A 25,553-nucleotide genomic window follows, 5' to 3' on the forward strand; every position below is an offset into this window, starting at 1 on the left:
TACTCATTATTATTATTGTGTAATATTAATAATGAGAAAAATAAATGATGATACTGTAAAAATGCCTATTTAGACATATGAAGCGTCACTATGTTATTTACCTAATAAATGCTGCTGCTACTAAACAATTATCATCATCTCCAAAGTTGCAAGAGTTAGCAGTAAGAGTATCAGTAGTAATAAAAGTACGTTAGATCCAATCACCCCCTTATTATGCAACTTAGATCAAATCAAACCACTGCTTAGTCCCAAGAGGGTTAAGTATCTGTTTCCTTTCTCATAGAAACTGCTTAAAATACATGCTTCTGTTTGAAAAGGCACTATAACAATCAAAAGTGGTATTAAATTTAATGCACAAGTACATGTGTAGTCAAGACTTTCCCAAACAGTCACAAAAATGACTGCTTACAATAGTGCAAATTAATCTACACTTCATAATCTCTTCAGTAAAACATGTTAGTTGCCAAAAGCTGCCAAATATAACATCATTTCTCTAGAAAGAGATAATGCAAAGATATAAAAAATAAATGCAGCCATCTGGCTAAAGATGACAAAAGCAAGCTCCCGTTCATCCTGGAAACCAACCGTAACAAAGACAGACAAAGAAAATCCCCAACTTCAAAAAAACAAACCAAAAAGAAAAAAACACAACCCACACATTCAAACATTATAAAAAGGTGTTAATTTAAGAAAATATTTGAATTTCAAAAAATAGTACTATATTTCTATTTGAAAGTTTTACAGTAAACATATTATAGTAATTCCACACTAAGGAATGTTATGGAGCAATTAAAAACAATAAGGTAGATCTAGATGAAGTGACATGATAAGATTTCCAAGACTCAAAGAGAAAAAAGCAAATCTCAGAAGAGATAGGGTATAATACCATTTAAAGCTTAAAAAAAGAATTTTTTACTTGTGTAATCTATTAGCTTCAACCATATGAAACTGCATTTTTGGAGGTCAAAAATAGTTGAATACCTGTAATTTCATATGATTCACCCTATAGAAAGGAATATCTGAAATTACACACCAAAATGAAACTAGGGCCTTGGGGGTGAGGAGCGGTTTGCAGGGAGTAAGACAGCAAGGGAGGTAAAGAGGAATTTCACTCTTGAATTGGGCTTTAAACATTGAGCACCTATTACACTTTATAACATCATAAACGGTAGGTACTTTTAAACAATAAACGTTAGCAGTAAAAAGCAAATAAAACAAATACCTCCCAACTCCTGCTGCAGTCCTTGAGCCTGTCGAATAAGAAATTTGATGGGAATCTGATCCATTAAAGAAGACGAATATGATTTGGGCTTTCTTTGCATGGCAGCTGTCAGTCAAAGATTAAAAAATGTAAGATACAGTGTCAGTAACAGTAGAAATTTTAACCTTCAACACAAATGGGAACAAACACAATGTCAAATTACTTTTAATTCACTTAATCTGTGAATATAGTTCATGAAACATGAAGAATCACTACCACAATAATGAATACACAGGACAAGCAAGAACATACTTAAGGGCAATATCTCGGAAAATGCCCCGAAACTGAAACTAGGGGGAAGAAAAATCATGAGTGAGAGAAGCCACCTGCAGAAGTGCCCTGCACTAGAAAACAACAACAAAGAAAACACCGAAACCTGAGAAGTCAGTCAAGACTCTCCCAAATCTAGTTAGGAAGACCAAATGCAGTCATGCCAGCATGGCTTAAAGCTTCATGATGCCAACAGCCTTAACTTAATCATATTATGTATTAGTGGTGACTCGTTTTGATGAAAGTTGGGAAATATGAATGACTTCCTTCTCTCACAACTTCTACCTTCAACTAACAAGTACATGCTATTTTTTTTTAAACAAATCCATCTTAATTTCTGTTCTTTTTCTGCTATCCTAAATCAGTGCCTATTCATCATTTATTTAAATAACTATTACGGCTCAATTTCCCAGACTCCAATTTCTCTGGTCTTTGATCCATCCTTCACACTGCTGCCCTAGTCCTCTTATTTAAATTGAGATTTGGCCAGATCACATGTCTCTGGCTCCATGTTCAGAAACCTTCCATGGATTCCCAGATCCCACAGAGTAAAGGTCCTTGCAAATCAACGCTATCTTTCTTTGTCTCATCTCCACCATATGCTATATGCCTGACACACTCATCTCATTCCAAGGCACTTTGCTTGTACACAACAAAACTACATGAGCATCTCAACCAGGGTGTCCATAGTTTGAAAAAGCATTTCCAATATACTTTTTCTTTTCCAAATACAAACCACACAGTGTAAAGCTCAACATATTTTTATTGAAGATAAGAAGCATATGAGTGCAAGTGTTAGAATAAAGGTTGAGAATCATTGCCTAAACAGACCATATACCTCTAGGTTAGATATAATCCCCCTTGTAAATTAATAAATTAGCATCCCAGTTTTCCACACAAATCTTTTATGAACTGAGTAAGAATGTATCTCAAAGCACAGTTGAAAAATAACATAGGGCTTCCCTGGTGGCGCAGTGGTTGAGAGTCCGCCTGCCAATGCAGGGGACACGGGTTTGTGCCCGGGTCTGGGAGGATCCCACATGCCGCGGAGTGGCTGGGCCTGTGGGCCATGGCCGCTGAGCCTGCGCGTCCGGAGCCTCCGCAACGGGAGAGACCACAGGAGTGAGAGGCCCACGTACCACAAAAAAATAAAAAATAAAAATAAATATATAAAACATAGCTTCCAGTGACAGTCAAATTCTGGTCCCAACACCATCCAGATTGAAAAGGAAGAAGTAAAACTGTCACCATTTGCAGATATGGTATTATACAGAAAACCTTACAGACTCTATCAAAAAACTGTTAGAACTAAAAAAAAAAAAAAAAAAAAAAAAAAAAAAGGTGGTAAAAGCAACAAGTATTTCGGCCCACGTAAGTGACTCTCATGCAAACACTGAGGTGAATACGTGGGACCTCTATAGTAAGATGAGGGAGCTAGCATTTAAGGAGCACCTTAGGGTACATGGCTTTGTGCCAGAACCAAATAATTTCCTAAAGAGTAAAGTAGAGTTGGTTGGTAAATGAGTGGCTGAGGAGGCTTTTCTGGATGTCAAAGTTCCATAAAGGTAACAAGAATTTTAAAAAAAGAAAGAAAAAACCTGTTAAAATTAATAAACAAATTCAGTAAAGTTGCAAGATATAAAATCAATACACAAAAATCTCTTGTGTTTCTAATACACCAATAACAAACAATCAGAAATAGAAATTAAGAAATCAACCCCATTTGGGGATATATGTATACGTATAGCTGATTCACTTTGTTATAGAGCAGAAACTAACACACCACTGTAAAGCAATTATACTCCAATACAGATGTTAAAAAAAAAAAAGAAATCAACCCCATTTACAACTGCATCAAAAAGAATAAAACACCTACGAATAAATGTAATCAAGGAGGTGAAAGACCTATATATTGAAAACTACAAGACATTAATGAAAGAAATTGAAGATAAAAATACATGAAAAAATATGAAACTAGACCACTATCTTACACCACACACAAAAATGAACTCAAAATGGATTAAAGACTTGAACCTAAGACCAGAAACCATATAACTCTCAGAAGAAAACACAGGTGCTAAGCTCCCGGACACAGGTCTTGGCTGATTTTTTTGAATCTGACACCAAAAGCAAAACCAACAAAAGCAAAATAAACAAGTGGGACTACTGCAAACTACAAAGCTTCAGAACAGCAAAGGAAACCATCAATAAAATGAAAAGGCAACCTACTAAACGGGAGAAAATATTTGCAAATCATATATCTGATACGGGGCTAATATGCAAAATATATTTAATAACTCAAGAGCAAAAAATCAAACAATCCAATTTAAAAATGGGCAGAAGGGGACTTCCCTGGTGGCACAGTGGTTAAGAATCCGCCTGCCAATGCAGGGGACACAGTTTGATCCCTGGTCCAGGAAGATCCCACATGCTGCGGAGCAACAAAGCCCATGTGCCACAACTACTGAGCCTGCGCTCTAGTGCCCGCAAGCCACAACTACTGAGCCTGCCTGCCACAATTACTGAAGCCTGCACGCCTAGAGCCCATGCTCTGCAACAAGAGAAGCCACCACAATGAGAAGCACATGCACTGCAAAGAAGAGTAGCCCCCGCTCACCGCAACTAGAGAAAGCCCACACACAGCAATGAAGACACAATGCAGCCAAAAATAAATAATAAATTAAAAATAAATTTTTAATAAATGGGCAGAAGATCTGAATAGACATTTTCCCAAAGAAGACATACAGAGGTACAACAGGTACATGAAAAGATGCTCAACGTCACTAATCATCAGGGAAATGGAAATCAAAACCACAATGAGCTATCACCTCATACCTGTTGGAAGGAATATTATCAAAAAGACAATAAACAAGTGTTGATGAAGATAAGGACAAAAGGAAACACTTGTGCACTACTGGTAGGAATGTAAATTGGTGCAGCCACTATAAAAAACAGTATGGAAGGACTTCCCTCGTGGTGCAGTGGTTAAAAATCCACCTGCCAATGCAGGGGACATGGGCTCAATCCCTGGTCCGGAAAGATCCCACATGCCGTGGCACAACTAAGTCCGTGAGCCACAACTACTGAAGCCCGCGCACCCTAAAGCCCACACACCACAACTACTGAGCCCACACGCCACAACTACTGAAGCCCACGCGCTCTAGGGCCCGTGTGCCGCAACTACTGAGCCTGCATGCCGCAACTACTAAAGCCCATACGCCTACAGCCCGTGCTCCACAACAAGAGAAGCCACCACAATGAGAAGCCCGCACACCGCAATGAAGAATAGCCCCTGCTTGCAGTAACTAGAGAAAGCCCGTACACAGCAATGAAGAGCCAACGCAGCCAAAAACAAATAAATAAAAAATAAATAAATTAATTAAAAGAAAGAAAACAGTATGAGGTTACTCGAAAAATTAAAAATAGAACTACCATATGATCCAGCAATTTCCCATCTAGGTATTTATCTGAAGAAAATGAAAACACTAACTTGAATAGATTATATATACCCACATGTTCACTGCCACATTATTTACAATAGCCAAGATATAGAAACAATCTAAGTGTCCATCAATGGATGAATGGATAAAGAAAACATGAGATACATACATACACACACACACACACACACACACACACACACACACACACACACATACATACAATGGAACGTTATTCAGCCATAAAAAAGAATGAAACTTTGCCATTTGTGACAACATGGGTGGAACTGGAGGGCATAATGCTAAGTAAAATAAGTCAGACAGAGAAAGACAAATACCATATGATCTCTTTTATATGTGGAATCATAAAAAAACAAAAACAAAAAAAGATACAGAGAAATAATTGGTGGCTGCCAGAGGAGCAGGGGATGAGGCGTAAAAGAAATAGGGGAGGAGCGTCAAAAGGTAAAAAAGAGAAAAAAGAAAAGAAAAAAGAAATTCAATACTAAAAACCAATTTGAAACCACAGCTCTGTGGCCCATCTTGATGGATATAAAATAATATTACTGTTTGTACAAAATAACATTAAAGAGGAAAAATGGAATATAAAATGGTATTAAGATAAATAGATTGATTATAACTAGGCAAAATGCTAATATACACTAGTAAAGATAGATTATTTTGAATAATAAAAACGGATTAATATTAAATATATATAAGTTCCAATGATGGTCAAATCCTGGTTCCAACACTTACAACTAAGGGAAGTCACTTAACTTCCCTGTGCCTCAGTATTCTCATCTGTTATATAAAGACAACAACAGTACCTATCTCACAGAATTGTTGTGAGGGTTTACATGAGTTAACAGGTGTAAAGAGCTTCAAGCAGTGTTTGGCACATAACAAGCACTCAAATGTTAGCCAGTATTATTAAGATCTAGAGTCCCCAAGATCAACTTAGGGTAAAGTATCAACATTTAAGTTTCTGGACCTATGAAACTGAAGACAAAATCCTGTTCACATCTTAATAATTCCATCAAAGAACTAGCAGCCCATGAAGCCCTACCTAAAGCAATTATTTCTCTTTAACATCTCTGTGAAATACAACATCAAGGATACTTAATCTTCCAGTAAAAGACTAAACTATAATTATGAAAGGCCTATGGGAAGACCATTGGTTTTATATATTCAACATGAGCAATCACACTTCCGATTTTCTTCCAACGTGTCGCTTTCAAAGATTCAAATCTGGGGCTTCCCTGGTGGCGCAGTGGTTGAGAGTCCGCCTGCCAATGCAGGGGACACGGGTTCGTGCCCCGGTCTGGGAAGATCCCACATGCCGCGGAGCGGCTGGGCCCGTGAGCCATGGCTGCTGAGCCTGTGCGTCCGGAGCCTGCGCTCCGCAACGGGAGAGGCCACAACAGTGAGAGGCCCCCGTACCGCAAAAAAATAAATAAATAAGTAAAAAATTAAAAGGGTAGATTAAAAACATATGATTCCAACTTTGTGAAAGTTATCATATGTGCAAAGACTAAAGGGTTTTCTAGCAAAATTCTATGGTGATTACCTCTGGGCAGCAGAATTATGGGTGGTTTTACTTTGGTCTTTGTACATTTTTCACTTCCTCAATTTCCTCCAGTAAACATACTTTTAATAAATGTTTTTATTTTAAAAGCCAGTTCTTTTGCATTAAGATATGAAAGCAATCAGGTAAATAATGAAATAAGTTTAAAATTCTTATACGGTTACTCTACACTACAATCATTTAACTCTTAGAACGTTTTTTGGTCAAACTTGATTTTACAGCACTGAAACTTCAAGCTGCCAAGAAAAAACATCTGCCAGTGTTTGCTTAAAGGTTTTTGCATTTTGATAGAGGCAGTTAGAGTTAACTTTCTTCTAGGAAGAAAATAATTAACTATCGAGTGCAAAGAAAAACTTCAAGTTCAGGAATTCAGAGGCAGTAAACATTACAGTTTCCCAAATACCACAGTATGTGTCTTGTTCTGCTGCTGACAAAGGAGGAAACTTCACACGAAACGGGACTGAAGCAGAAAAGGCAGCCAGACCCTGTTTTTAAATGAAGTTAAGCTTGAGGGAGAGAGTTAAGCAAGTAATACTTTTAGCTACTTAAGAGTGAGACTGTGTTTAGGATCCCACTGGCTGCTTTAAGAGCCGATAAACAGTTTCTCATATGTTCAATATTCATTAGTATGGTTTTTACTTGAAAAGCATGTAAAAACAAACTTTTACCTAGTAATAAAGTCTTCAGATATAATAAATAGGAAATACTTTTAAGTATAAAAACTGGAAATATAATGGTAATGCTCATATTTTAATTGGGTATTAGTACACAGGGATTTATTATATTATTATTTCTTACACATATTCTTTTGGATCAATACACTATTTAACTAAAATTAATATATACACATGTATTATAAATATTTTAAAACAAATCAAAAATATGCATATGTGAAAAAATATGTATATATACAAACCCATTTTCTAATGACTATGATATTCTAATACTTGGCTCTATCTCAAGTGTCAGAATTCCATATTTGAGCTTCTACAGCTACCTGGTGGCTGCTAATAATGTTTAATATAAAGGCCAAAACCACAGACCAGTTAACAAACTACTGAAACTACAACACAACTTCACAGGTAGGAATAAATTTGAGGAAGAATACTTATCTTTTTTGGCTGTGGAAAAGCAAAATTCTCTCATGTTGTGACATATTCTCCAATTATTTATTCCCTGTGGAGATAAGAAACTAGACTAGAAAAAAATCTCCTGAACTATGGGAAAAAATTCTCCAAGGAAAGGTTGATCCCTCCATCTGTCTTCTACATCCCATCTCCTCTCACTTATCAAGGACATCCCTCCAGGGATTCTCTCATCAGCCTTCCCTCTCTACTAGATTACTCCCAACAGAATACAAACATTCTCTTAGCTCTTTCACCTTAAAAAGAAAAAAAAAAAGTCCTCTCCTGACCTCATTTTCCTCTCCAATTATCACATTCATTTCTCTCCTTCTCTTTACAGTTCCTCAAAAGAACTGTCTGTACGCACTGTCTCCAGTATAGCTCCTCTAATTTTCTTTTGAATCCACTACAATCAGGCTTTCATCCTAAAAACAAGTGTTCACTTTACTAATAAAACTGTAAAGGTCAAAGGACCTCCAGCAAGCTATATGCGGTCATCAGCTGAGTCCTAACCTTACTTGATCCATCAACATCATTTTACACAGGTGATCTCTCTCTCCTCTTTGAAACATTCTTTCCTTGGCATCCAGGACAACACATCCTCCTGACTCTCCTCCTACACCTTCCCGTTTGGTAATCTTACTTAATGTCATGATTTTAAATACCATATATATGCTGAAGAATCTCAAAGCTTCAGTGCTGGTATCTCCCCTAAATTCTAGGCCAGTATTTACAACTGTTTCCATAACATTGCCACTTGAAAGTCTATCAGACATCTCAAACTCCATACATCCAAAACGAGCTCCTGATCCCCCACATACCTGCTCATTTATTTCAGTCCATAGCCATTTTATAGGTTAGGCCAAAAGCCTCCACATCAACCTTGGCTCCTGTCTCTCAAACCTCATGAATCCATCAGCAAAACCTCTCAGCTCTACCCTCAAAATACATATACAGGGACTTCCCTGGTGGTGCAATGGTTAAGAATCTGCCTGCCAATGCAGGGGACACGGTTCGATCCCTGGTCCAGGAAGATCCCACATGCCACAGAGCAACTAAGCCCCTGCACCATTACTGAGCCTGCGATCTAGAGCCCACGAACCACAACTACTGAGCCCACACGCCACAACTACTGAAGCCCGCGTGCCTAGAGCCCATGCTCCACAACAAGAGAAGCCACCGCAATGAGAAGCCAGTGCACCACAACGAATAGTCCCCTCTCGCCACAACTAGAGAAAAGCCTGCGCGCAGTAATGAAGACCCAGCGCAGCCAAAAAAAAAAAAAAGAAAAAAATACATATACACTGCTACCAGTCCAGACCACCACCATCTCTTGCCTAGAATCTCAGAAAAACCTAACAACTTTCCTCTAATCTCCCAGTTCCTTTTCCAAGACTCAATCCAGGCTGGGTTGTACTCCTAACCTAAAATCCTTAACTTTCCAATTAAGATCCATCAGATTATTGCATAAAGAACAGCAGCTTCACACGAACCAGGGTTGAACTGAGCATGTCATTGGGGACTGGGATACATAATCTTTAAAGGTCCTTCCAGTCCAAAAAATTCTGAGTGACCTGTTAATTCTGCATGGTATATACACAAAAGTTGGCTACACTAGTCTCTGTACTTTTCTGTATTAAGATTTTTTTTGCTAGACATTAATTTAAACAAAAACTAAGGGTGTATCTTAGTCCCCTGCTACAGTATTAATGGTCTGAGTTCTCCCCAGAATACCTCCTCGTAACTCATTCCCCTACTATCCATTAAATCACAAGTGTCATATTCCTTAACAGAATTCATTACATGTGGATAAAAGTGGGAGCCCCCTAATGCTTATTATTAGCCCATCTTGTCCCCGATATGACAAAGACTATAATTACAGTTGTGGTATATCATCTGTACAACCCTGACACCTGTAGTCAGAAAAGAAAGCAGCTGAGAAATGCACAGAATACTTAAAACACAATACTTCAGAAAAATAAAAGAAACTGGTCTGCCACACACTGAAGAGTAACTTTAATTTATAACTTTCAAAAAGTAAAACCACTCAGCTATGACAAATTACCTCCCTTAAAAGAATTCTCCCTGCATTATATACTCAATGCCTACGACTTTTTAATGACACTCTTTGTGTTTCAAATATGGAACTAAATATATTTAACAAGCCTAAAATACAGGTGAATATTCTTTTTCAAACAGAGGAAAACGTACTACTTTATACTGATATCATTTATGCTAAATCTAACCTTCTGATATTATATGAAATAGCTAAGTCTGAAAGCCTAGTTCAGTGATAATTTCAATGGCAAAGGAAAACCTACTACTAGTTTTTTCTACTGCTTTGATTAGACTGTTACTCTTCACACTAATGGAAGGAAGAATAGGGCACAGATTGAAATCAAGTAAAAATATTTCAGTTGCAGTTCCTTTAGGTTTATCTCTTAATTTACATTTCGTTAGTAAGGTCACTAAAATTGTTAAAATACAAACAATTCAGTTATCCATTAATTCAGCCTGCTAAAAGCAGCACTGAGCCTTAAGAGGTGGTTATATGCCCACACATACATGTATTTATGCATCAGAGTACACAATGCCTCCATTGCAAAGACTGTAGAATGATGCTGGAGCTTGTTAGAATAGTTGACCTTATTTTCTCATACAGCAGCCTAGAGAGTAACAAAATATAAGCAAATAAGATGAACTATCACTAGAAACATTCGCCCATGCACAACTTACCTAAAGTCTTTGTGTTTGCTAGGAGAGCTTCTTCGTAAGACAGTGTATAATAAAGCACCAAAAGCTGTGCTGTGATACTGAAACGCTGATTAAGGCGGATGTTGTCACCCTGGAGGTAATATTATAAATACTTTAAAATACTGTTAAATTTCATGAGTGCTTTTTGATAGCAAAAGCATTCAAAATAGATTATTCAGTGTTGCTGCTCCCAAGCTCGAACAAGTTGGGAGAAGTGTTGCTGTGTTCGCATTAAACTCAAAGAGACAACTTGAAGTCTAAGTTAAATTTGAGATGGCTTGGGAGATGAAAAGCAACATGCTTAACAGTTTTTAAGATAGGAAGGGGCTTCCCTGGTGATGCGGTAGTTAAGAATCCACCTGCCAATGCAGGGGACATGGGTTCGAACCCTGGTCCGGGACAATCCTACATGCCGTGGAGCAACTAAGCCCATGCACCACAACTACTGAGCCCACGTGTCACAACTACTGAGCCCGCGCGCCCTAGAGCCCGTGCTCAGCAACAAGAGAAGCCACCGCAATGAGAAGCCCATGCACCGCAACGAAGAGTAGCCCCCGCTCACTGCAACTAGAGAAAGCCCACGTGCAGCAACAAAGACCCAACGCAGCCAAAAATAAATAAAATTTTTAAAAAGTTACTGTTTTTTTAAAAAAAAAGAAGATAGGGCTTCCCTGGTGGCACAGTGGTTGAGAGTCCGCCTGCCGATGCAAGGGACACAGGTTCATGCCCCGGTCCGGGAAGATCCCACATGCCGCGGAGCAGCTGGGCCCATGAGCCATGGCCGCTGCGCCTGCACGTCCAGAGACTGTGCTCCGCAACAGGAGAGGCCACAATAGTGAGAGGTCCACGTACCACAAAAAAAAGAAGATAGGGAAAAAAAGGCAACAGCAGCCCCATCAGGCTGCTTCTCAAAAAGCTTTACAGGAGTCTCAAGTATTATCTGAAATTACCACAAAGAAAATAATTCCTAAAAATGATATTAGACAGTTAAGTATATTTGGAGAAAAAAGATTTTCTTCAAGTTTTCCATTAATAGTCTAGGTAGATCTCAGATCCCCAGGAAACTAAATAAAGCTGGTTAAATGTGTGGAAATGTCATGTAGTCCGTTGGTAAACACACACTTCCACAGCACTCCTTAAGCTTTAAAATGGAGCTCCTGGGACTTCCCTGGAGGTCCAGTTGTTAAGACTCCATACTCCCAATGCAAGGGGCACAGCGCGGCCAAAAAAAAACAAAAGGAAAATGGAGCTCTTGAAAGAATTCCTCAAAAAGTGCCTATTCAACAAACTACTTGGAACTAATACCATTCTTTTAATATTTAAAAGTAATCTAAAAAAACTGAATACCATCTTAAATTCAGAACCACCTAGAAGTTGTTCTCCTCTAATAATCAGGGAAAAAACATGGAGTCAGTCCAAAGAATAAAAGAAAAATAAGCTAATAAATGTAGAAAAGCCACTATTTTACCCCAATGACTCCTTGGAAAATATTGAGTATCTCCTGTTCTGTGACTGGCTGATTTGTGGCTTCTGGATTAGATTTAGATGCAGGAGTAAGTATAGAATTTATGTACACGTCAATCAGAGGAAGTAGTTGAGGATGGAGTGGAGTGGAGGTTTCACAGAGCTGTCTATAAATCCAGTCCTAAAAAAGAAGGTTGCAGGCACCAAATCAATTATGGCAATAAGAAAAGGCAAGCAAAATTTTAAAAGCACATATAATTTTACATTATTTATGAATCAGTGAAACTATTAACTTTTAGCAGTTATTAATTATCCAGTTTCACAGTTGTCTTTGATTTAAAAATAGGAAATACTTTTATACCCTAAAGTTGAGAATACCATGAAGTGGAAGATAAATCTAAAATGATGAGTTTTGAGTTTGGACTTCGGGTTTTTAATCTATTAGTTTTCAAGTAGTGGGAAAAACACTGTTAAGTCCCTTCTACATCAGTATTTAGAGCACCATATGTGTTGCTGTAGAAGACCCCACAACAGAAAGAAATTTAGCGAGAGGGACAGCTCTTCACAACAAACCCTCAGACAGATTAAGAAAGTGACTCTGACAACCACTTATGGGAGATTAACTATCTACACAAATAGAGGCCAAGAAGATACACTGGGTGTGCATTTGGACTCTTAATTCTTATCTATTATATTGCTAAAAATATAAAGAAGCAGATGATACAATCAAGATGGAAAATAACTTCACTAAATCATGATAACAAGGATAATTAAATGTGATATATCAATGTATATATTGTTCATGGTTCTTTATAAATAAAATTGCCTCTTAGAAATGGTCCAAACAGATTTCTTTTACCTCCTGGGGTTCAGCCTTTCCTTTAGAGGACCTTTTAACCGTTTGGTATAGCCAACTACATAACAAATTGAAAACATATCAAAAATATGTTCAAGTTAGATGTTAGATATCCTTATGACAAATGTACAAATACTGGTCATGGCTAACCAGCAACTTTCTCAGTTTGGTGAACAAAACCAAGTACAGAAAACGGCAATTTTTACTAAGGTTTAATGAAATAGCTAAACGATATTACTGAGAATTTAAAAGGTACTAGTGTACATTTTGTAAATAACTGAACAGTTATACTGTTTTAAAAATCTGAAATTGGGCTTCCCTGGTGGCGCAGTGGTTGAGAGTCCACCTGCCGATGCAGGGGACACGGGTTCGTGCCCCGGTCCGGGAAGATCCCACATGCCACGGAGCGGCTGGGCCCGTGAGCCATGGCCGCTGAGCCTGCGCGTCTGGAGCCTGTGCTCCGCAATGGGAGAGGCCACAACAGTGAGAGGCCCACGTACCGCAAAAAAAAATTTTTAAAAAAAATCTGAAATTGAGAGCCTAATTACTATAACTATATAAACGACTAGTAACTAGACACACTTCACACACGAAACCCACAGCAAAGGTCTACAAACTGAAACGGAACTGGGAAGAAAGCATTAACTTAGGTTGTAGCTTGAAATATAAATGTAAGGTCATACTTTTATTGATACTTTGTGCTTTGTAAAGGAACGACTCCTCAGAAGCTGGTAAATACAATGAATAGGCAAAAATCCAGTAATGTTGGCACTCAGGTTGCTGGTGACAGGGACACGAACTGCATGAGCTGTGACAACCTAAAAGGGAAAAATAGTATTAATACATATGACAGAACCAAATATAAAATTATTCTGAAAGAGGGAGGATTAGCCAGGTAGATTGTCATAACTTAATACAAATGTGGTCCTCAGGAAGGAATGATAAAAACCAATTATTATGTGATTTAATTATTTTTGAGTGATGAGGTAGCATCATACAAATATTTAGGTATTTGTAAAGTTCTCTACATTTTACAAGTTGCTTCTGAACACAGATATGTTGATGGGGGTTAGAGTAAGGTTAAAAAATATATAAAATTTGGAATCATAAAATCTGGGCTCAATGACTTTAGCTAAGTCATTTTATCTTCTGAGTCTATTTTCACATCTACAAAACGAGACAATATTGTCTTACTTGCTTCAAAAGGTTTTTGCGAGAGGGAAATAAATTTCTTTGGAAAAATATATGTGACTTATAAAGTATCACATAAATATAAACAGGAATTTTTATTGTTATTCTCACTGTGTCATGCACAGACCACTAATTGTCTTTCAGAGACCCTCCCCAAAGGTGTCTTCCAGTTAGTTCAAACTAAACACATGAAAAATAACTTATGAGTCTCCTACATCCTATGTGTGACTGTTATGTGGGAGTGTATGTGCATTGATGGGAGAAGGCAGAGTTTGGTAAAGGAATGAGATTTTTTTTCTTTTGGCTGCGCCACACAGCTTGCATGATCTTAGTTCCCTGACCAGGGATTGAACCCACGCCCTTGGCAGTGAAAAGGCAGAGACCTAACCAGTGGACTGCCAGGGAATTCCCGAGAACATTAATTAAACTAAAAGAAGCAAGAATTGGGCTTCCCTGGTGGCACAGTGGTTGAGAGTCCGCATGCCCTGGTCAGGGAAGATCCCACATGCCGCAGAGTGGCTGGGCCCGTGAGCCATGGCCGCTGAGCCTGCACGTCCGGAGCCTGTGCTCTGCAACAGGAGAGGCCACAACAGTGAGAGGCCCACGTACCGCCAAAAAAAAAAAAAAGAAGCAAGAATTACAGATCTATGAGTATTTTCAAATATTTCATTTTTTAAGATATACATATTTTTGTATTATGAGATTTAAATCGATAAATGAACCTGGGAACTAATTTTATTTATTTTCTTAATTAATTAATTTATTTTTGGCTGCATTGGGTCTTCGTTGCGGTGCATGGGCTTCTCACTGCAGTGGCTTCTGTAATTGCAGAGCAGGGGCTCTAGGCACGCGGGCTTCAGTAGTTGTGGCTTGCAGGCTCCAGATCACAGGCTCAGAAGCTGTGGTGCATGGGCTTAGTTGCTCTGCAGCACGTGGGATCTTCCTGCACCAGGGATCGAACCTGTGTCCCCTGCATTGGCAGGCGGATTCTTAACCACCACGCCACCAAGGAAGTCCCAGGAATTAATTTTAAATTTTAGCATAGTCTCCGTCAAAGACAAAAACCCTAATTCAAAAAGATACACGCACCCCAATGTTCATGGCAACACTATTTACAATAGCCAAGACATGGAAGTGACTTAAGTGTCCATTAACAGATGAATGGTGTGTGTGTGTGTGTGTGTGTGTGTGTGTGTGTGTGTATGTGATGGAATATTACTCTGCCATAAAAAAGAATGAAATAATGCCATTTTTATCAACATGGAATGACCTAGAGATTATCAAACTAAGTGAAGTAAGTTAGAGAAAGAAAAATATTGTATGATACCACTTATATGTGGAATCTGAAAAACAGTACAAATGAACTTATTTACAAAATAGAAACAGACTCATAGACATAGAAAACAAACTTATGATTACCAAAGGGGAAGGATGGGGAGGGATAAATTGAGAGTATAGGATTAACAGATACACAGTATCATATATAAAACAGATAAACAATGAGGATTTACTGTATAGCACAGAAAACTATATTCAATATATTGTAATGAACTATAATGGAAAAGAATAAAAAAAGAATATAGATATATACACATATATATGTATAACCATATCATTTTGCTATATATCTAAAACTAACACAATATTGTAAATCACCTATAATTCAATTTTTAAAAAAGAAAAAAAAAAAGAATAGTCTCCATCACTGGAAAAATAAAATATCATTAGGATTACCCATGGACAAAAGTGCTAAAACTAAATAAGAACAGGTAAATACTAGAATAAGAAATTTAGACTCTAGCTTATCATCTAGTTAGACATGCACCTCACAGCTGAAAAGGTTTAAATAGGTTTCTATGTTATTTTTCTCCTGACAATACCAGTTGATTACCCTATGTGAGACTGCTACCATCAATATCTAAGACTATATTCTTAAGTATCTATTCAAAGTCTCCAAAATATGTAAATTTATTTATTACATGCTTTTATATGTAGTAAATAGCTTTAAAAGTAAATTTTAAATAGGATTATTCTTTACAGAAGTTTCTAAGATTAAATAAATCATCACTGGAAACTAAAAAGGAATAAAAAAAACTATATAATGCTCCTAAACCGAAACATACAAGTTTTTCCCCAAAGAATGTTGTAAAAGAAAGTTAAAGAAGTACCTAAGAATAAAGTTAAAAGAAGTACCTGCTCAGTAAAAATTTCCTGTGTGAAGATAGTCTTCATCCTGCTCAAGGAGCTTGGCTTAATTACAATCTAAAACAACCAAAAGAATTTCAACAGCATGTGAAAATAAAATATATAAAGCACAATTTTCTCTGGTGAATTTATTATCTAAAATGACTGTGATATATAAAATTAATGTTCAAATACTCTATTTCAGAAGTAGCTTCTCAAACCCAACATTAAAGTGTGGTTTTCCTCAGAAACTGAACCAACATATAAAAGTACTTAGTAAATATACCATTATTGGCATTTCAAGTCAGTAGGAAGAAGTGGATTATTCAATAAATGGAGGTAGGATAGCTATCTTTCTGGATAATACCTATAAAGATTTGCACATGACACCATACCCAAAATCAACTCCAAATGTATTAAAAATTTAAATTTAAAACATGAGGCCACAAAAACACTAGAAGAAAATATAGGTGACCGTTTCTATAAACCTAAGGAAAGAAAACCATTTCTAAGCAGAAAAACAAAGTAAGAACCACAAAAGAAATATTTAATGTATTGAACACATTGAAAATAATAATTTTCACATGGCAAAAAAGACTGGGAAAAATCAACTGCGACATATTATATTGTACTTCTCCACTTCTTTTTTTTTTTTTTTTTTGCGGTACGCAGGCCTCTCACTGTTGTGGCCTCTCCCGTTGCGGAGCACAGGCTCCGGACGCGCAAGCTCAGTGGCCATGGCTCACGGGCCCAGCCGCTCCGCGGCATGTGGGATCTTCCTGGACCGGGGCACGAACCGTGTCTCCTGCATCGGCAGGCGGACTCTCAACCACTGCGCCACCAGGGAAGCCCTGTACTTCTCCACTTTTAAAGACAATAACGATTATAAGATGCACCACAGATTTAATAGTAGCTTTTCAAGAAAAAAAGAGGTGAAACACTACCACATTAACATTACACATCAACTGTGAAATGAATCCCAGTTTCAATATTGGGTAAAATATGTCTTGAAATCAATGAAATATTGGGTTGGCCAAAAAGTTCCTTCGGGTTTTTCCATAAGATGTTATAGAAAATCCCAAAGGAACTTTTTGGCCAACCCAATATGCTATATAAGGCATAAGAGCATATCATTTACATATAAAGAGCCCTTCTGAAACACTAAAAGGAAAAATAAATCAATAAAAATCCCTATAGAAAAACTGGGACGTCAACTGGGACGCCTTTCACAAAAGAAATAAACCAGCTAAAACACATAGATTTTTTAAAACTACCCAAAAAAACTTCTATATAAACTGTAACTATAAAAAATAATAAACATAGTTTTACTAGTAATCAAAGAAATGCAAAATAAGTAAGACGATTTTTCACCATATTTGCAAAGATTAAAAAGAATGGTAATGCCCAGTGCTGGTGAGAGTTTAGGAAAATAGGCACTCTCATTCACTAATGAGAACAGTTAAACTGGTATAATCTCTCTGGAAGATAATATGGCAATACACATTAAACAGCTTAACATCACCGTACTTTTAGTTAGTACTGCTTTCTAGAACTTCATCCTAATAATCCAAAAAGTGTTTGAAGATATACATGTATGAGTGCCTGTGCGTATATTTACATACATAAGGATATTCATCTAAGCATTATTCAGAAACTGGAAAATCTACATGGCAAATAAGAAAAGATCCATTAAGAATATCATGATAGGTCCATATGATGAACTACAATGCAGCCATTAAAAATTAGGGCTTCCCTGGTGGCGTAGTGGTTGAGAGTCCACCTGCCGATGCAGAGGACACGGGTTTGTGCCCCAGTCCGGGAAGATCCCACATGCCGCGGAGCGGCTGGGCCCGTAAGCCATGGCCACTGAGCCTGCGCGTCCGGAGCCTGTGCTCCGCAATGGGAGAAGCCACAACAGTGAGAGGCCCACGTACCGCAAAAAAAAAAAAAATTATATTGTATTAGAATATTTATGGATATGAGGAAGTATTTATCATATATTGGTAAATTCATTAAAATTACAAAATATGTATATCAATTTAAAGAAAGAACAGATACCAGACTATTAACAGTACCTGATATCTCTGAACATGGAATTATATCTTTCCCTTCTTTATTGTGTTTTCTAAGTTTTCTACATAGAACACCTATTATTCTTGTGAATAGTGTTTTCATAATGTATTTTTTCCTAAGAGCTCTTGATAGTTTCAAACTATTAAACAACTAAAATTATTTCAAAATGAAAACAATCTATTTACTTAACATTACAAGAAAATGTCCAGCTTAGAAACACCGTCTTTAGAAAGAAGATAAAAAGAAATTACCTTCATCCCCAAAGTAGAACAGACCAAGTCAATGATAGCACTAAGTTGGTTGCTATGAAAGTACATAGCAACCAACAATAACATCTCCCCAAAAGAAGCAGAGACGCCTGAAGTACTGTTGAAACAGAAAAGAAAATATGAATTTCCAAAGAAAGGGATAAGAAAAACTTACTCAGCTAACTGAAACAAAAAGTCGTCTTACCTTTCAAAATAAGCTTCTTCTTTTATCATCCAACTCAGCCACACTACCATTAGCTGCTCCTGTTCAGGCGTACTATATAAAACATATCAGAAGTCACTGGTTTAAGTCAGATATACTAGCATAAGAATAAAAAATCATTCTGGAATTATTTTTGGTAGAAATTATTTTTTCCGCAAAATAATGGCTTGTTGAATTGGCCATTAATTGTCATTGAGATATGAAGCAGTTCTACAAAAGAAGAATGAGAACCTTTACTTTTCTCTATGAATATGAATAGTCAAACCCTCTCAAAGTCTCAGTTACTGCATTTGAAGGTTGGAGAGAGTAAACGTCCTCACATTCCTTGGAAAAACGAAGGTCCTTTGGGATTAAAATGTTAGGATAACTGTACATACTAACAGCTGATACTTATTTCATATAGAAAAAAATCTAGTGTTAAAACTTAATCATCAAAAAGTCACAAACTGAGTACAAGGACAGTAATAACTCAGACCATCTTTTACCTGGAAAATGAAATTTAGTTTATAGAAGCATTTTGAGCAGAACTCAAAATGACAGAGAAAAAAGTGATCACTATTCAAAAAGTAAAAAGAAACAGGCAGGGGCTCATCAGATATGAAAAATGGTTATAAAAACACACCAACAAGAATGACTTGTTTAAAGGGAATAATTTTGATTTTTAAAAATAATTTTCATTGATCTCCTTCTACTTCATTGCAGTGTAAACAGGTAAAACGAAAAGCAACTACAAAGCCTGCTACCCAAAGCTAAGAAAATTAAAAAGGTCACTCTCAACCACACCTAAATCATTCCACTAATAAAAGACAGTGTTATGTAGTAGAAAGATTACAGCTTTAGAGCCTGCCAGATCGGAGTGGGAATCCCATCTCTGCTAATCACTGTTAGTGTGACCCTGAACAAGAAATTTAAATAATCTTTTTGAACTTTAGCTTTCCTATGTATAATATAAAGATAAAAATACCCACCTTACAGAAGTAATGAGGATTAGAGACAATGCTTAGAAATTACTTCAGGTTTTATATATATATATAAAACTGAACCACTTTGCTATACACCAGAAACTAACACAACATTGTAAATCAATTATAATTTAATAAAATAAATTTTTAAAAAAAGCAAGAAACTACTTCAGGTAAAGAGAAAAGAAAGTACTTCATTTCACGTACTTAATTTCATACCTTCCTGAAACACACAATTCAAACTACATTAAAGGGATTTTCTTAAAAGGCATAAATGCATAGGATGATGATGAGGGACAACAACACAAAATATTGGAAGACAGAGCCAATACAGATGAGTGATAACTGACTTAGCAGACCCGAGAAAGCAGAATACTAAACTGACAGGTGGGAAAACCAATCTACCACTTACACCACAGAATCCCCAAAGGCCTCAGAAACTGACAACTCCAGGCAGTTCTGGGAGTGAGAATGAAGACAGAGACTAAATATAGACAGTCTATATGAGCAGTAGACCTCCAAATCACCTCCATTCTACACACCTAGATGAATACCCATCCCCCAGTAGAGAGGAGACTAGAGATCTATTCTCTGGATATAGTAAAAGAGGGTGTCTCTGAACTGACGGACAATCAGGGATATCTAGAGCACCTTTCTGAAAGTAGAAGAATTATGTGAATGCTTATACTGCAGTCTGAGACATCCCAGCCCTTAACCCTCACTTTATTTATAGGCCTCCACTCCCCAAGCAAGACAATAGTCTTCTCTAAGACTCTGAAAAGCCCAAGAGTTTCCCATCTATGCATTCAGAAGTTCTAACCTGCTTTTTAGTTTCCCACTCTTAAATATGAACAGACAATCAAGAATTACCAAACTTGAAAAAAAGCTTCTAACTTGAAAAATATAGAACAAAAAAAGGCAGAAAAAAAGAAACTTAGAGAAAAGAAACAGAACAAGTAAAACCCCTTCAATCATTTTGATTAATATCAGAGAAACCATGCCACGATGAAGCAGTAGACAGTATAAAAAAGAAACAGGGCTTCCCTGGTGGCGCAGTGGTTGGGAGTCCGCCTGCCGATGCAGGGGACGCGGGTTCGTGCCCCGGTCCGGGAGGATCCCACGTGCCACGGAGCAGCTGGGCCCATGGGCCATGGCCGCTGGGCCTGCGCGTCCAGAGCCTGTGCCCCGCAGTGGGAGAGGCCACAGAGGTGAGAGGCCCACGTACCGCAAAAAAAAAAAAAAGATCAGAATAAAAAAGAGCTCTTAGAAATTAAACACTAAATAGGATTAGAGGACAAGGTTGAGAACAAATCCTAAAAGGCAGTATAGGCAGTGTCTTTCTGAGGTGACTGAAATGTTCTAAATTACATTGTGGTAATGGTTGCATGATTTTGTAAATATACTAAAAACTATTATATTGTTTATTAAGTTGTACACTTTAAAATGGGTGAATTTTATGGTATGTAAATTGTGTTTCCATAAAGCTGTTTTTTAAAATGCAGAACAAGACAAAGATAAGGAAAATAAGAAAGAATAAGAAAATAAGATGATAATTTTAGGAAGTCCAATACCCAAATAAGAGGAGGTTTCAAACAGAGAAAACCCATGTGGTGGACATTACCAACAAACTAGTTCAAGAAAATTTCCTAGAACTGAACACTGTGAGTTCCCAGGTTAAAAGGGCTAACTAAATACCTAGGATAAGGGCATTCCCTGGAGGTCCAGTGGTTAGGACTCAGAGCTCTCACTGCCAGGGCCCTGGGTTCGACCCTGGTCGGGGAACTAAGATCCCACAGCCATGTGGCGTGGCCAAAAAAAAAACCTAAGATGAAAGACAAAACAGACCCATACAAAGGCATATCATCCAGAAATTTCAAAACCCTAGGGACAGGGCTTCCCTGGTGGCACAGTGGTTGAGAGTCCACCTGCCGATGCAGGGCACACGGGTTCGTGCCCCGGTCCGGGAAGATCCCACATGCCGCGGAGCGGCTGGGCCTGTGAGCCATGACTGCTGAGCCTGCGCGTGCGGAGCCTGTTGCTCCACAACGGGAGAGGCCACAACAGTGAGAGGCCCGCGTACCGCAAAAACAAAACAAAACAAAACAAAACAAAAAACCCTAGGGACAAAAGGCTAATCCTACATGACTCCATATTTAAAAAGAACAAGCCACAAAAAGGACCAGGAATCAGAATGTCATCAGATTTCTCAACAGTAACATTGGAAGTTAGAGGACAATAGAGCAAGACTTTCAAAATCCTCAAAGCGAATTATTTCCAACTTAGAATTCTATACCCCATCAAACTATCAATCAAGTGTCAAAGCAGAATAAAGACATTTTCAGACATACCCAGTCTTAAAATAATTTACCTCTCACATACCCATTCTAAAGAAGCAAAATGAGGGAGCAAATTTAAAAAGATGGAGGGACTTCCCTGGTAATCCGGTGGTTAAGACTCCACGCTCCCAATGCAGGGCACCCAGTTCGATCCCTGGTCAGGGAACTAGATCCCATATGCTGCAAATAAAAGATCTCACATGCCACAACTAAAGATCCCACGTGCTGCAACTAAAGATACCGCATGCCACAAGGAAGATCCCGAGTGCCTCAATTAAGACCTGGCACAGCCAAATAAATAACTAAATAAATAAATAAAAGAAAAAAGTAAAAAGATGGAGACATAAGATGCAGGAAACAGAAGACCCAACAAAGGACAGCTGAAGCAAGTCCCCAAAATAATAGTGAAGAGCAATTCCCAGATGAGAGCTGTGTACCAGGTACAGAGGTAGCCAGTTCAGATGGGAGGTCAAAATGTTCCAGGAGAGATTTCCTCAAGAAAATGAAACTGGCAGAATATGTAATGAGTCTGAACATCTTGAGAGGAGGTTTAGATTGGCAGAGAGTTTGAGATTGCATTAATGTAAGCACACAAAATACAGAGCAAATGAAAAACAAAGAACAAAAACACAGGATAATTATTAATGGAGAAACAAGTTTTGCAAAAGAAAAGTAATCATCTACTGCTTGGTTGAGCTTCCAATAGTGTAACATAAACAACTATGTATTGGTCAAAGCAAAATAATAACTGTACTGGGAGAATGGGAAGATAGAAAGGATGTGTAGATATGTTGAGGACAGAGAGAAAAGAGAGAACTAATTCCTTATTCTCATAGTGGGAAGTCAACAAATACTCCTAAAACGAAAAATCAGGATGTAGCGAATACAAACATGTTAATAAAGATGTGGTAGTAAAAACCAAAAGAATCAGCTGAAAGAACTGAAAGAAGCTGCTTCTAGGGAAGGGGAAACAGGGAGAGGGGGGAATAAGGACTACAATTTGCCTCAAATCTTGAAGAACTCTTTTGACTCCTTTAAACAATGTGTACATGAAACTTTGATAAAGACAAATAAAATAACTGGCATACAGGAGATGCTACTGATATCCCTTTATTAAATAATACCAATGTCCCTATCTTAGACCATTTTGTAGTAAGCTCCTAATTAATTTTATACATGTGTTTTAATAAATAACAAAAGCAAACCTTGAGAAAATAGTACAATTATATAGTTGGGTACCTGACAAGTGTAGAAAAGGCCAGGAGCATACAAAAGGAAAGTGAAACAAAGCGAACCCCAGCTGGTGTGGCAGGAGGACGGCTTGTCATCAACTGCAGTAATTGCTCAGCTTCTTCCTCAGTTGGTCTAAAAAAGGAATACATTATTAGGTTTTGCTTCTTTCAGTTGAGAGAAGGAAGAAGGGACTTCTCAACAGTTTAACCTTTCAGATACAAATCTTGAGCTTTATAATGTACCTCACTATTTATAAAATCTTTAATATCTTAAGACGTCAAAAGCAAAACTGTTGAATTCACAACCAGTGTTTTTCCTCAGACACAAATACAGGTAGTCCCCACTTTGCACAGTAGTGTGGGACCATAAAAATAACGATGCAAGCTGAAACTGCATCAAGATCTTAATAATCAATGGGGAAAATTACAGCTGTTCCACAACTTTTAAAATTTTTGTCAGGACATTAAAAACTCTGTTGGTTACAATGAATAGGGAAATTGTTTTAAATAGTAAAACTAATATTTATACAGCATTCTATAATTGGATATGTTAGAAACATTGGGAATTAAAGTGTTTTCTTTGTAAAAGATTTATCAAGAGTAGTTTGAACAGCCCTTGCCATCTTCTCATTGTATAACTTATAATATGGAGTGAGCATCTTCTCTAAGCCTTGATGAATTATCATACTCCCTTCTAAGTTTGGATCAGCTTCCAATATTTTATCCTTTGTACTTCCAGTCATGAAATATCTGAGAATTCCTTTAATGTGAAGATTTTTGTCAGCATCAGTCCTCTGGGTCTTCATCCTTTTTGTCACAATGACTTTCCTCAAGTTCGTCTTCACTAAGTTCACCTGGCTACGTATCTAGGGTCTCTCAAATGGCAGCACTGTCAACATTCTCACAGTCAGCTGTTTCTTCTATTTACGTTTGGCTCAAATGTCACTTCCAGCGTTAACCACTTTCTTTGCTATACTTTCATTTTTATTGGCCAATTCCCTCTTTCAATTATCCATTTCTGTAAAATATCACATGGGTTTATTCACTGAGAGACAAGGAGATGATACTACTACTCACTTTGCTGTCTGTTCATGAACTGAGTAATACTTGTACATTGACTAGTTACTGAAAGATTTTAAAAGAAATGATGTGATTGGTCACTGCTCATGATGTGCCTCTTTTATTTACACAGTGATTTGTGGCTTAAAAAGCTCTCAGCAAAGTTTGTACTTTATACAATAATTTGGTTAATGTATCATGGTAGTTGTTGAGGGAGCAGTGTTATTTAACTAAAGTGTGGTAACTGAAACTCATGTTAACAGAGACATGCAAAGTGAGGACTATATGTATAACATTTGAGGACAGTATTCAAAAGGATGTAGTCCAGTGACTAAGAAATCTCGTGCTTAATAATCGCATCATATCAATTTTAAACAATCTATGATCTCAGTTGTAAAAGGAAACACAGAACACATTTACTTCAACTAGCTGCATGGGCTAGGTAAAGGATAACTCACACATCGCTCATGATAGTCATGTGAAGCTGTGGTAGAGTCATAGGTTTCTTAACCTGCTCTCGCTCCTCCCATATTTACATAATTCTATTTACAATCAGACCAAAATAGATGGATAAATCCCAGCTAGGAATGTTTGCCTGAGGCCTTCATTCTTGATATAGGCGAGCTCACTACCTAAGCCCAATAGAAAACCCAAATCCTCTGAATAAAAGGCCTGTGGCTCACTTTCTTGGGATTAGAAACAAGAAAGTAAAATGACAAAAAGGTAAAATATCAAATTATTGAATACTTGAGTCCAGCGATCCCCATCAAAGCACAGTACAGACGTAAGAGTGCACTGGCTTTCACAACATGCTCTTCTTTCAGCCCCGAATACACAGACACATTGGGCTCCATCTCCACATCAGCTTCTTCCACAATGCGGGTACTTCTTACTGTGGGAAGAATGCCCATCAACTCCAGAAGAAGCTGCCTTCTCATTTGCCAAAGGACAGAACTACTGGTCTCTCTTTTTCTCTGTAAGGGAAAAATATGGGCCACAAAAGGAAGAAAGCATGGAGCACTTACTAAGTCAGAAGGAAGTTCAAACAAAGCTCTCCACTTAAACACTTGAAACTGATCCATTTGAGGAGGCTGAGGCTATCATAACTGCAGAATCTCATTTTAATCCATCCAGCAAATTCAGTGGATTTGACAAATACTCTACTCACCCTAATTTGGACTGGTTGTACAGAAAATACTAAATTAATAACAATTTGAGATGTAAGACATCATGTAAATGATGCTTTCAAATACATAATGACTAGTGGAGTCATATGTACAAAGTGCTCAGA

General features: G+C 37.5%; 1 protein-coding gene across 5 annotated transcripts in view; it reads right to left on the bottom strand.

Annotated features, from left to right (window-relative positions):
• Positions 1 to 25,553, bottom strand: part of INTS2 (integrator complex subunit 2) — a 52,624-nt gene that overhangs the window by 15,450 nt on the left and 11,621 nt on the right. For 4 of the 5 annotated variants that reach the window (XM_060290698.1, XM_030881809.2, XM_030881807.2 and 1 more), the window contains exons 8-16: positions 25,010 to 25,236; positions 23,211 to 23,336; positions 18,656 to 18,727; positions 18,454 to 18,568; positions 16,139 to 16,207; positions 13,438 to 13,572; positions 11,903 to 12,079; positions 10,417 to 10,525; positions 1,223 to 1,327 (exon numbers count right to left, since the gene is read on the bottom strand). In XM_060290698.1, coding sequence (XP_060146681.1) covers positions 1,223 to 1,327; positions 10,417 to 10,525; positions 11,903 to 12,079; positions 13,438 to 13,572; positions 16,139 to 16,207; positions 18,454 to 18,568; positions 18,656 to 18,727; positions 23,211 to 23,336; positions 25,010 to 25,236 — 1,135 coding nt within the window. The remainder of the gene's footprint in view (positions 1 to 1,222; positions 1,328 to 10,416; positions 10,526 to 11,902; positions 12,080 to 13,437; positions 13,573 to 16,138; positions 16,208 to 18,453; positions 18,569 to 18,655; positions 18,728 to 23,210; positions 23,337 to 25,009; positions 25,237 to 25,553) is intronic. The other variant, XM_060290699.1, reaches the window with a different exon arrangement.

This window comes from Globicephala melas, chromosome 20, assembly GCF_963455315.2.
Source record: "Globicephala melas chromosome 20, mGloMel1.2, whole genome shotgun sequence".
In the NCBI taxonomy this organism is placed as follows: domain Eukaryota; kingdom Metazoa; phylum Chordata; class Mammalia; order Artiodactyla; family Delphinidae; genus Globicephala; species Globicephala melas.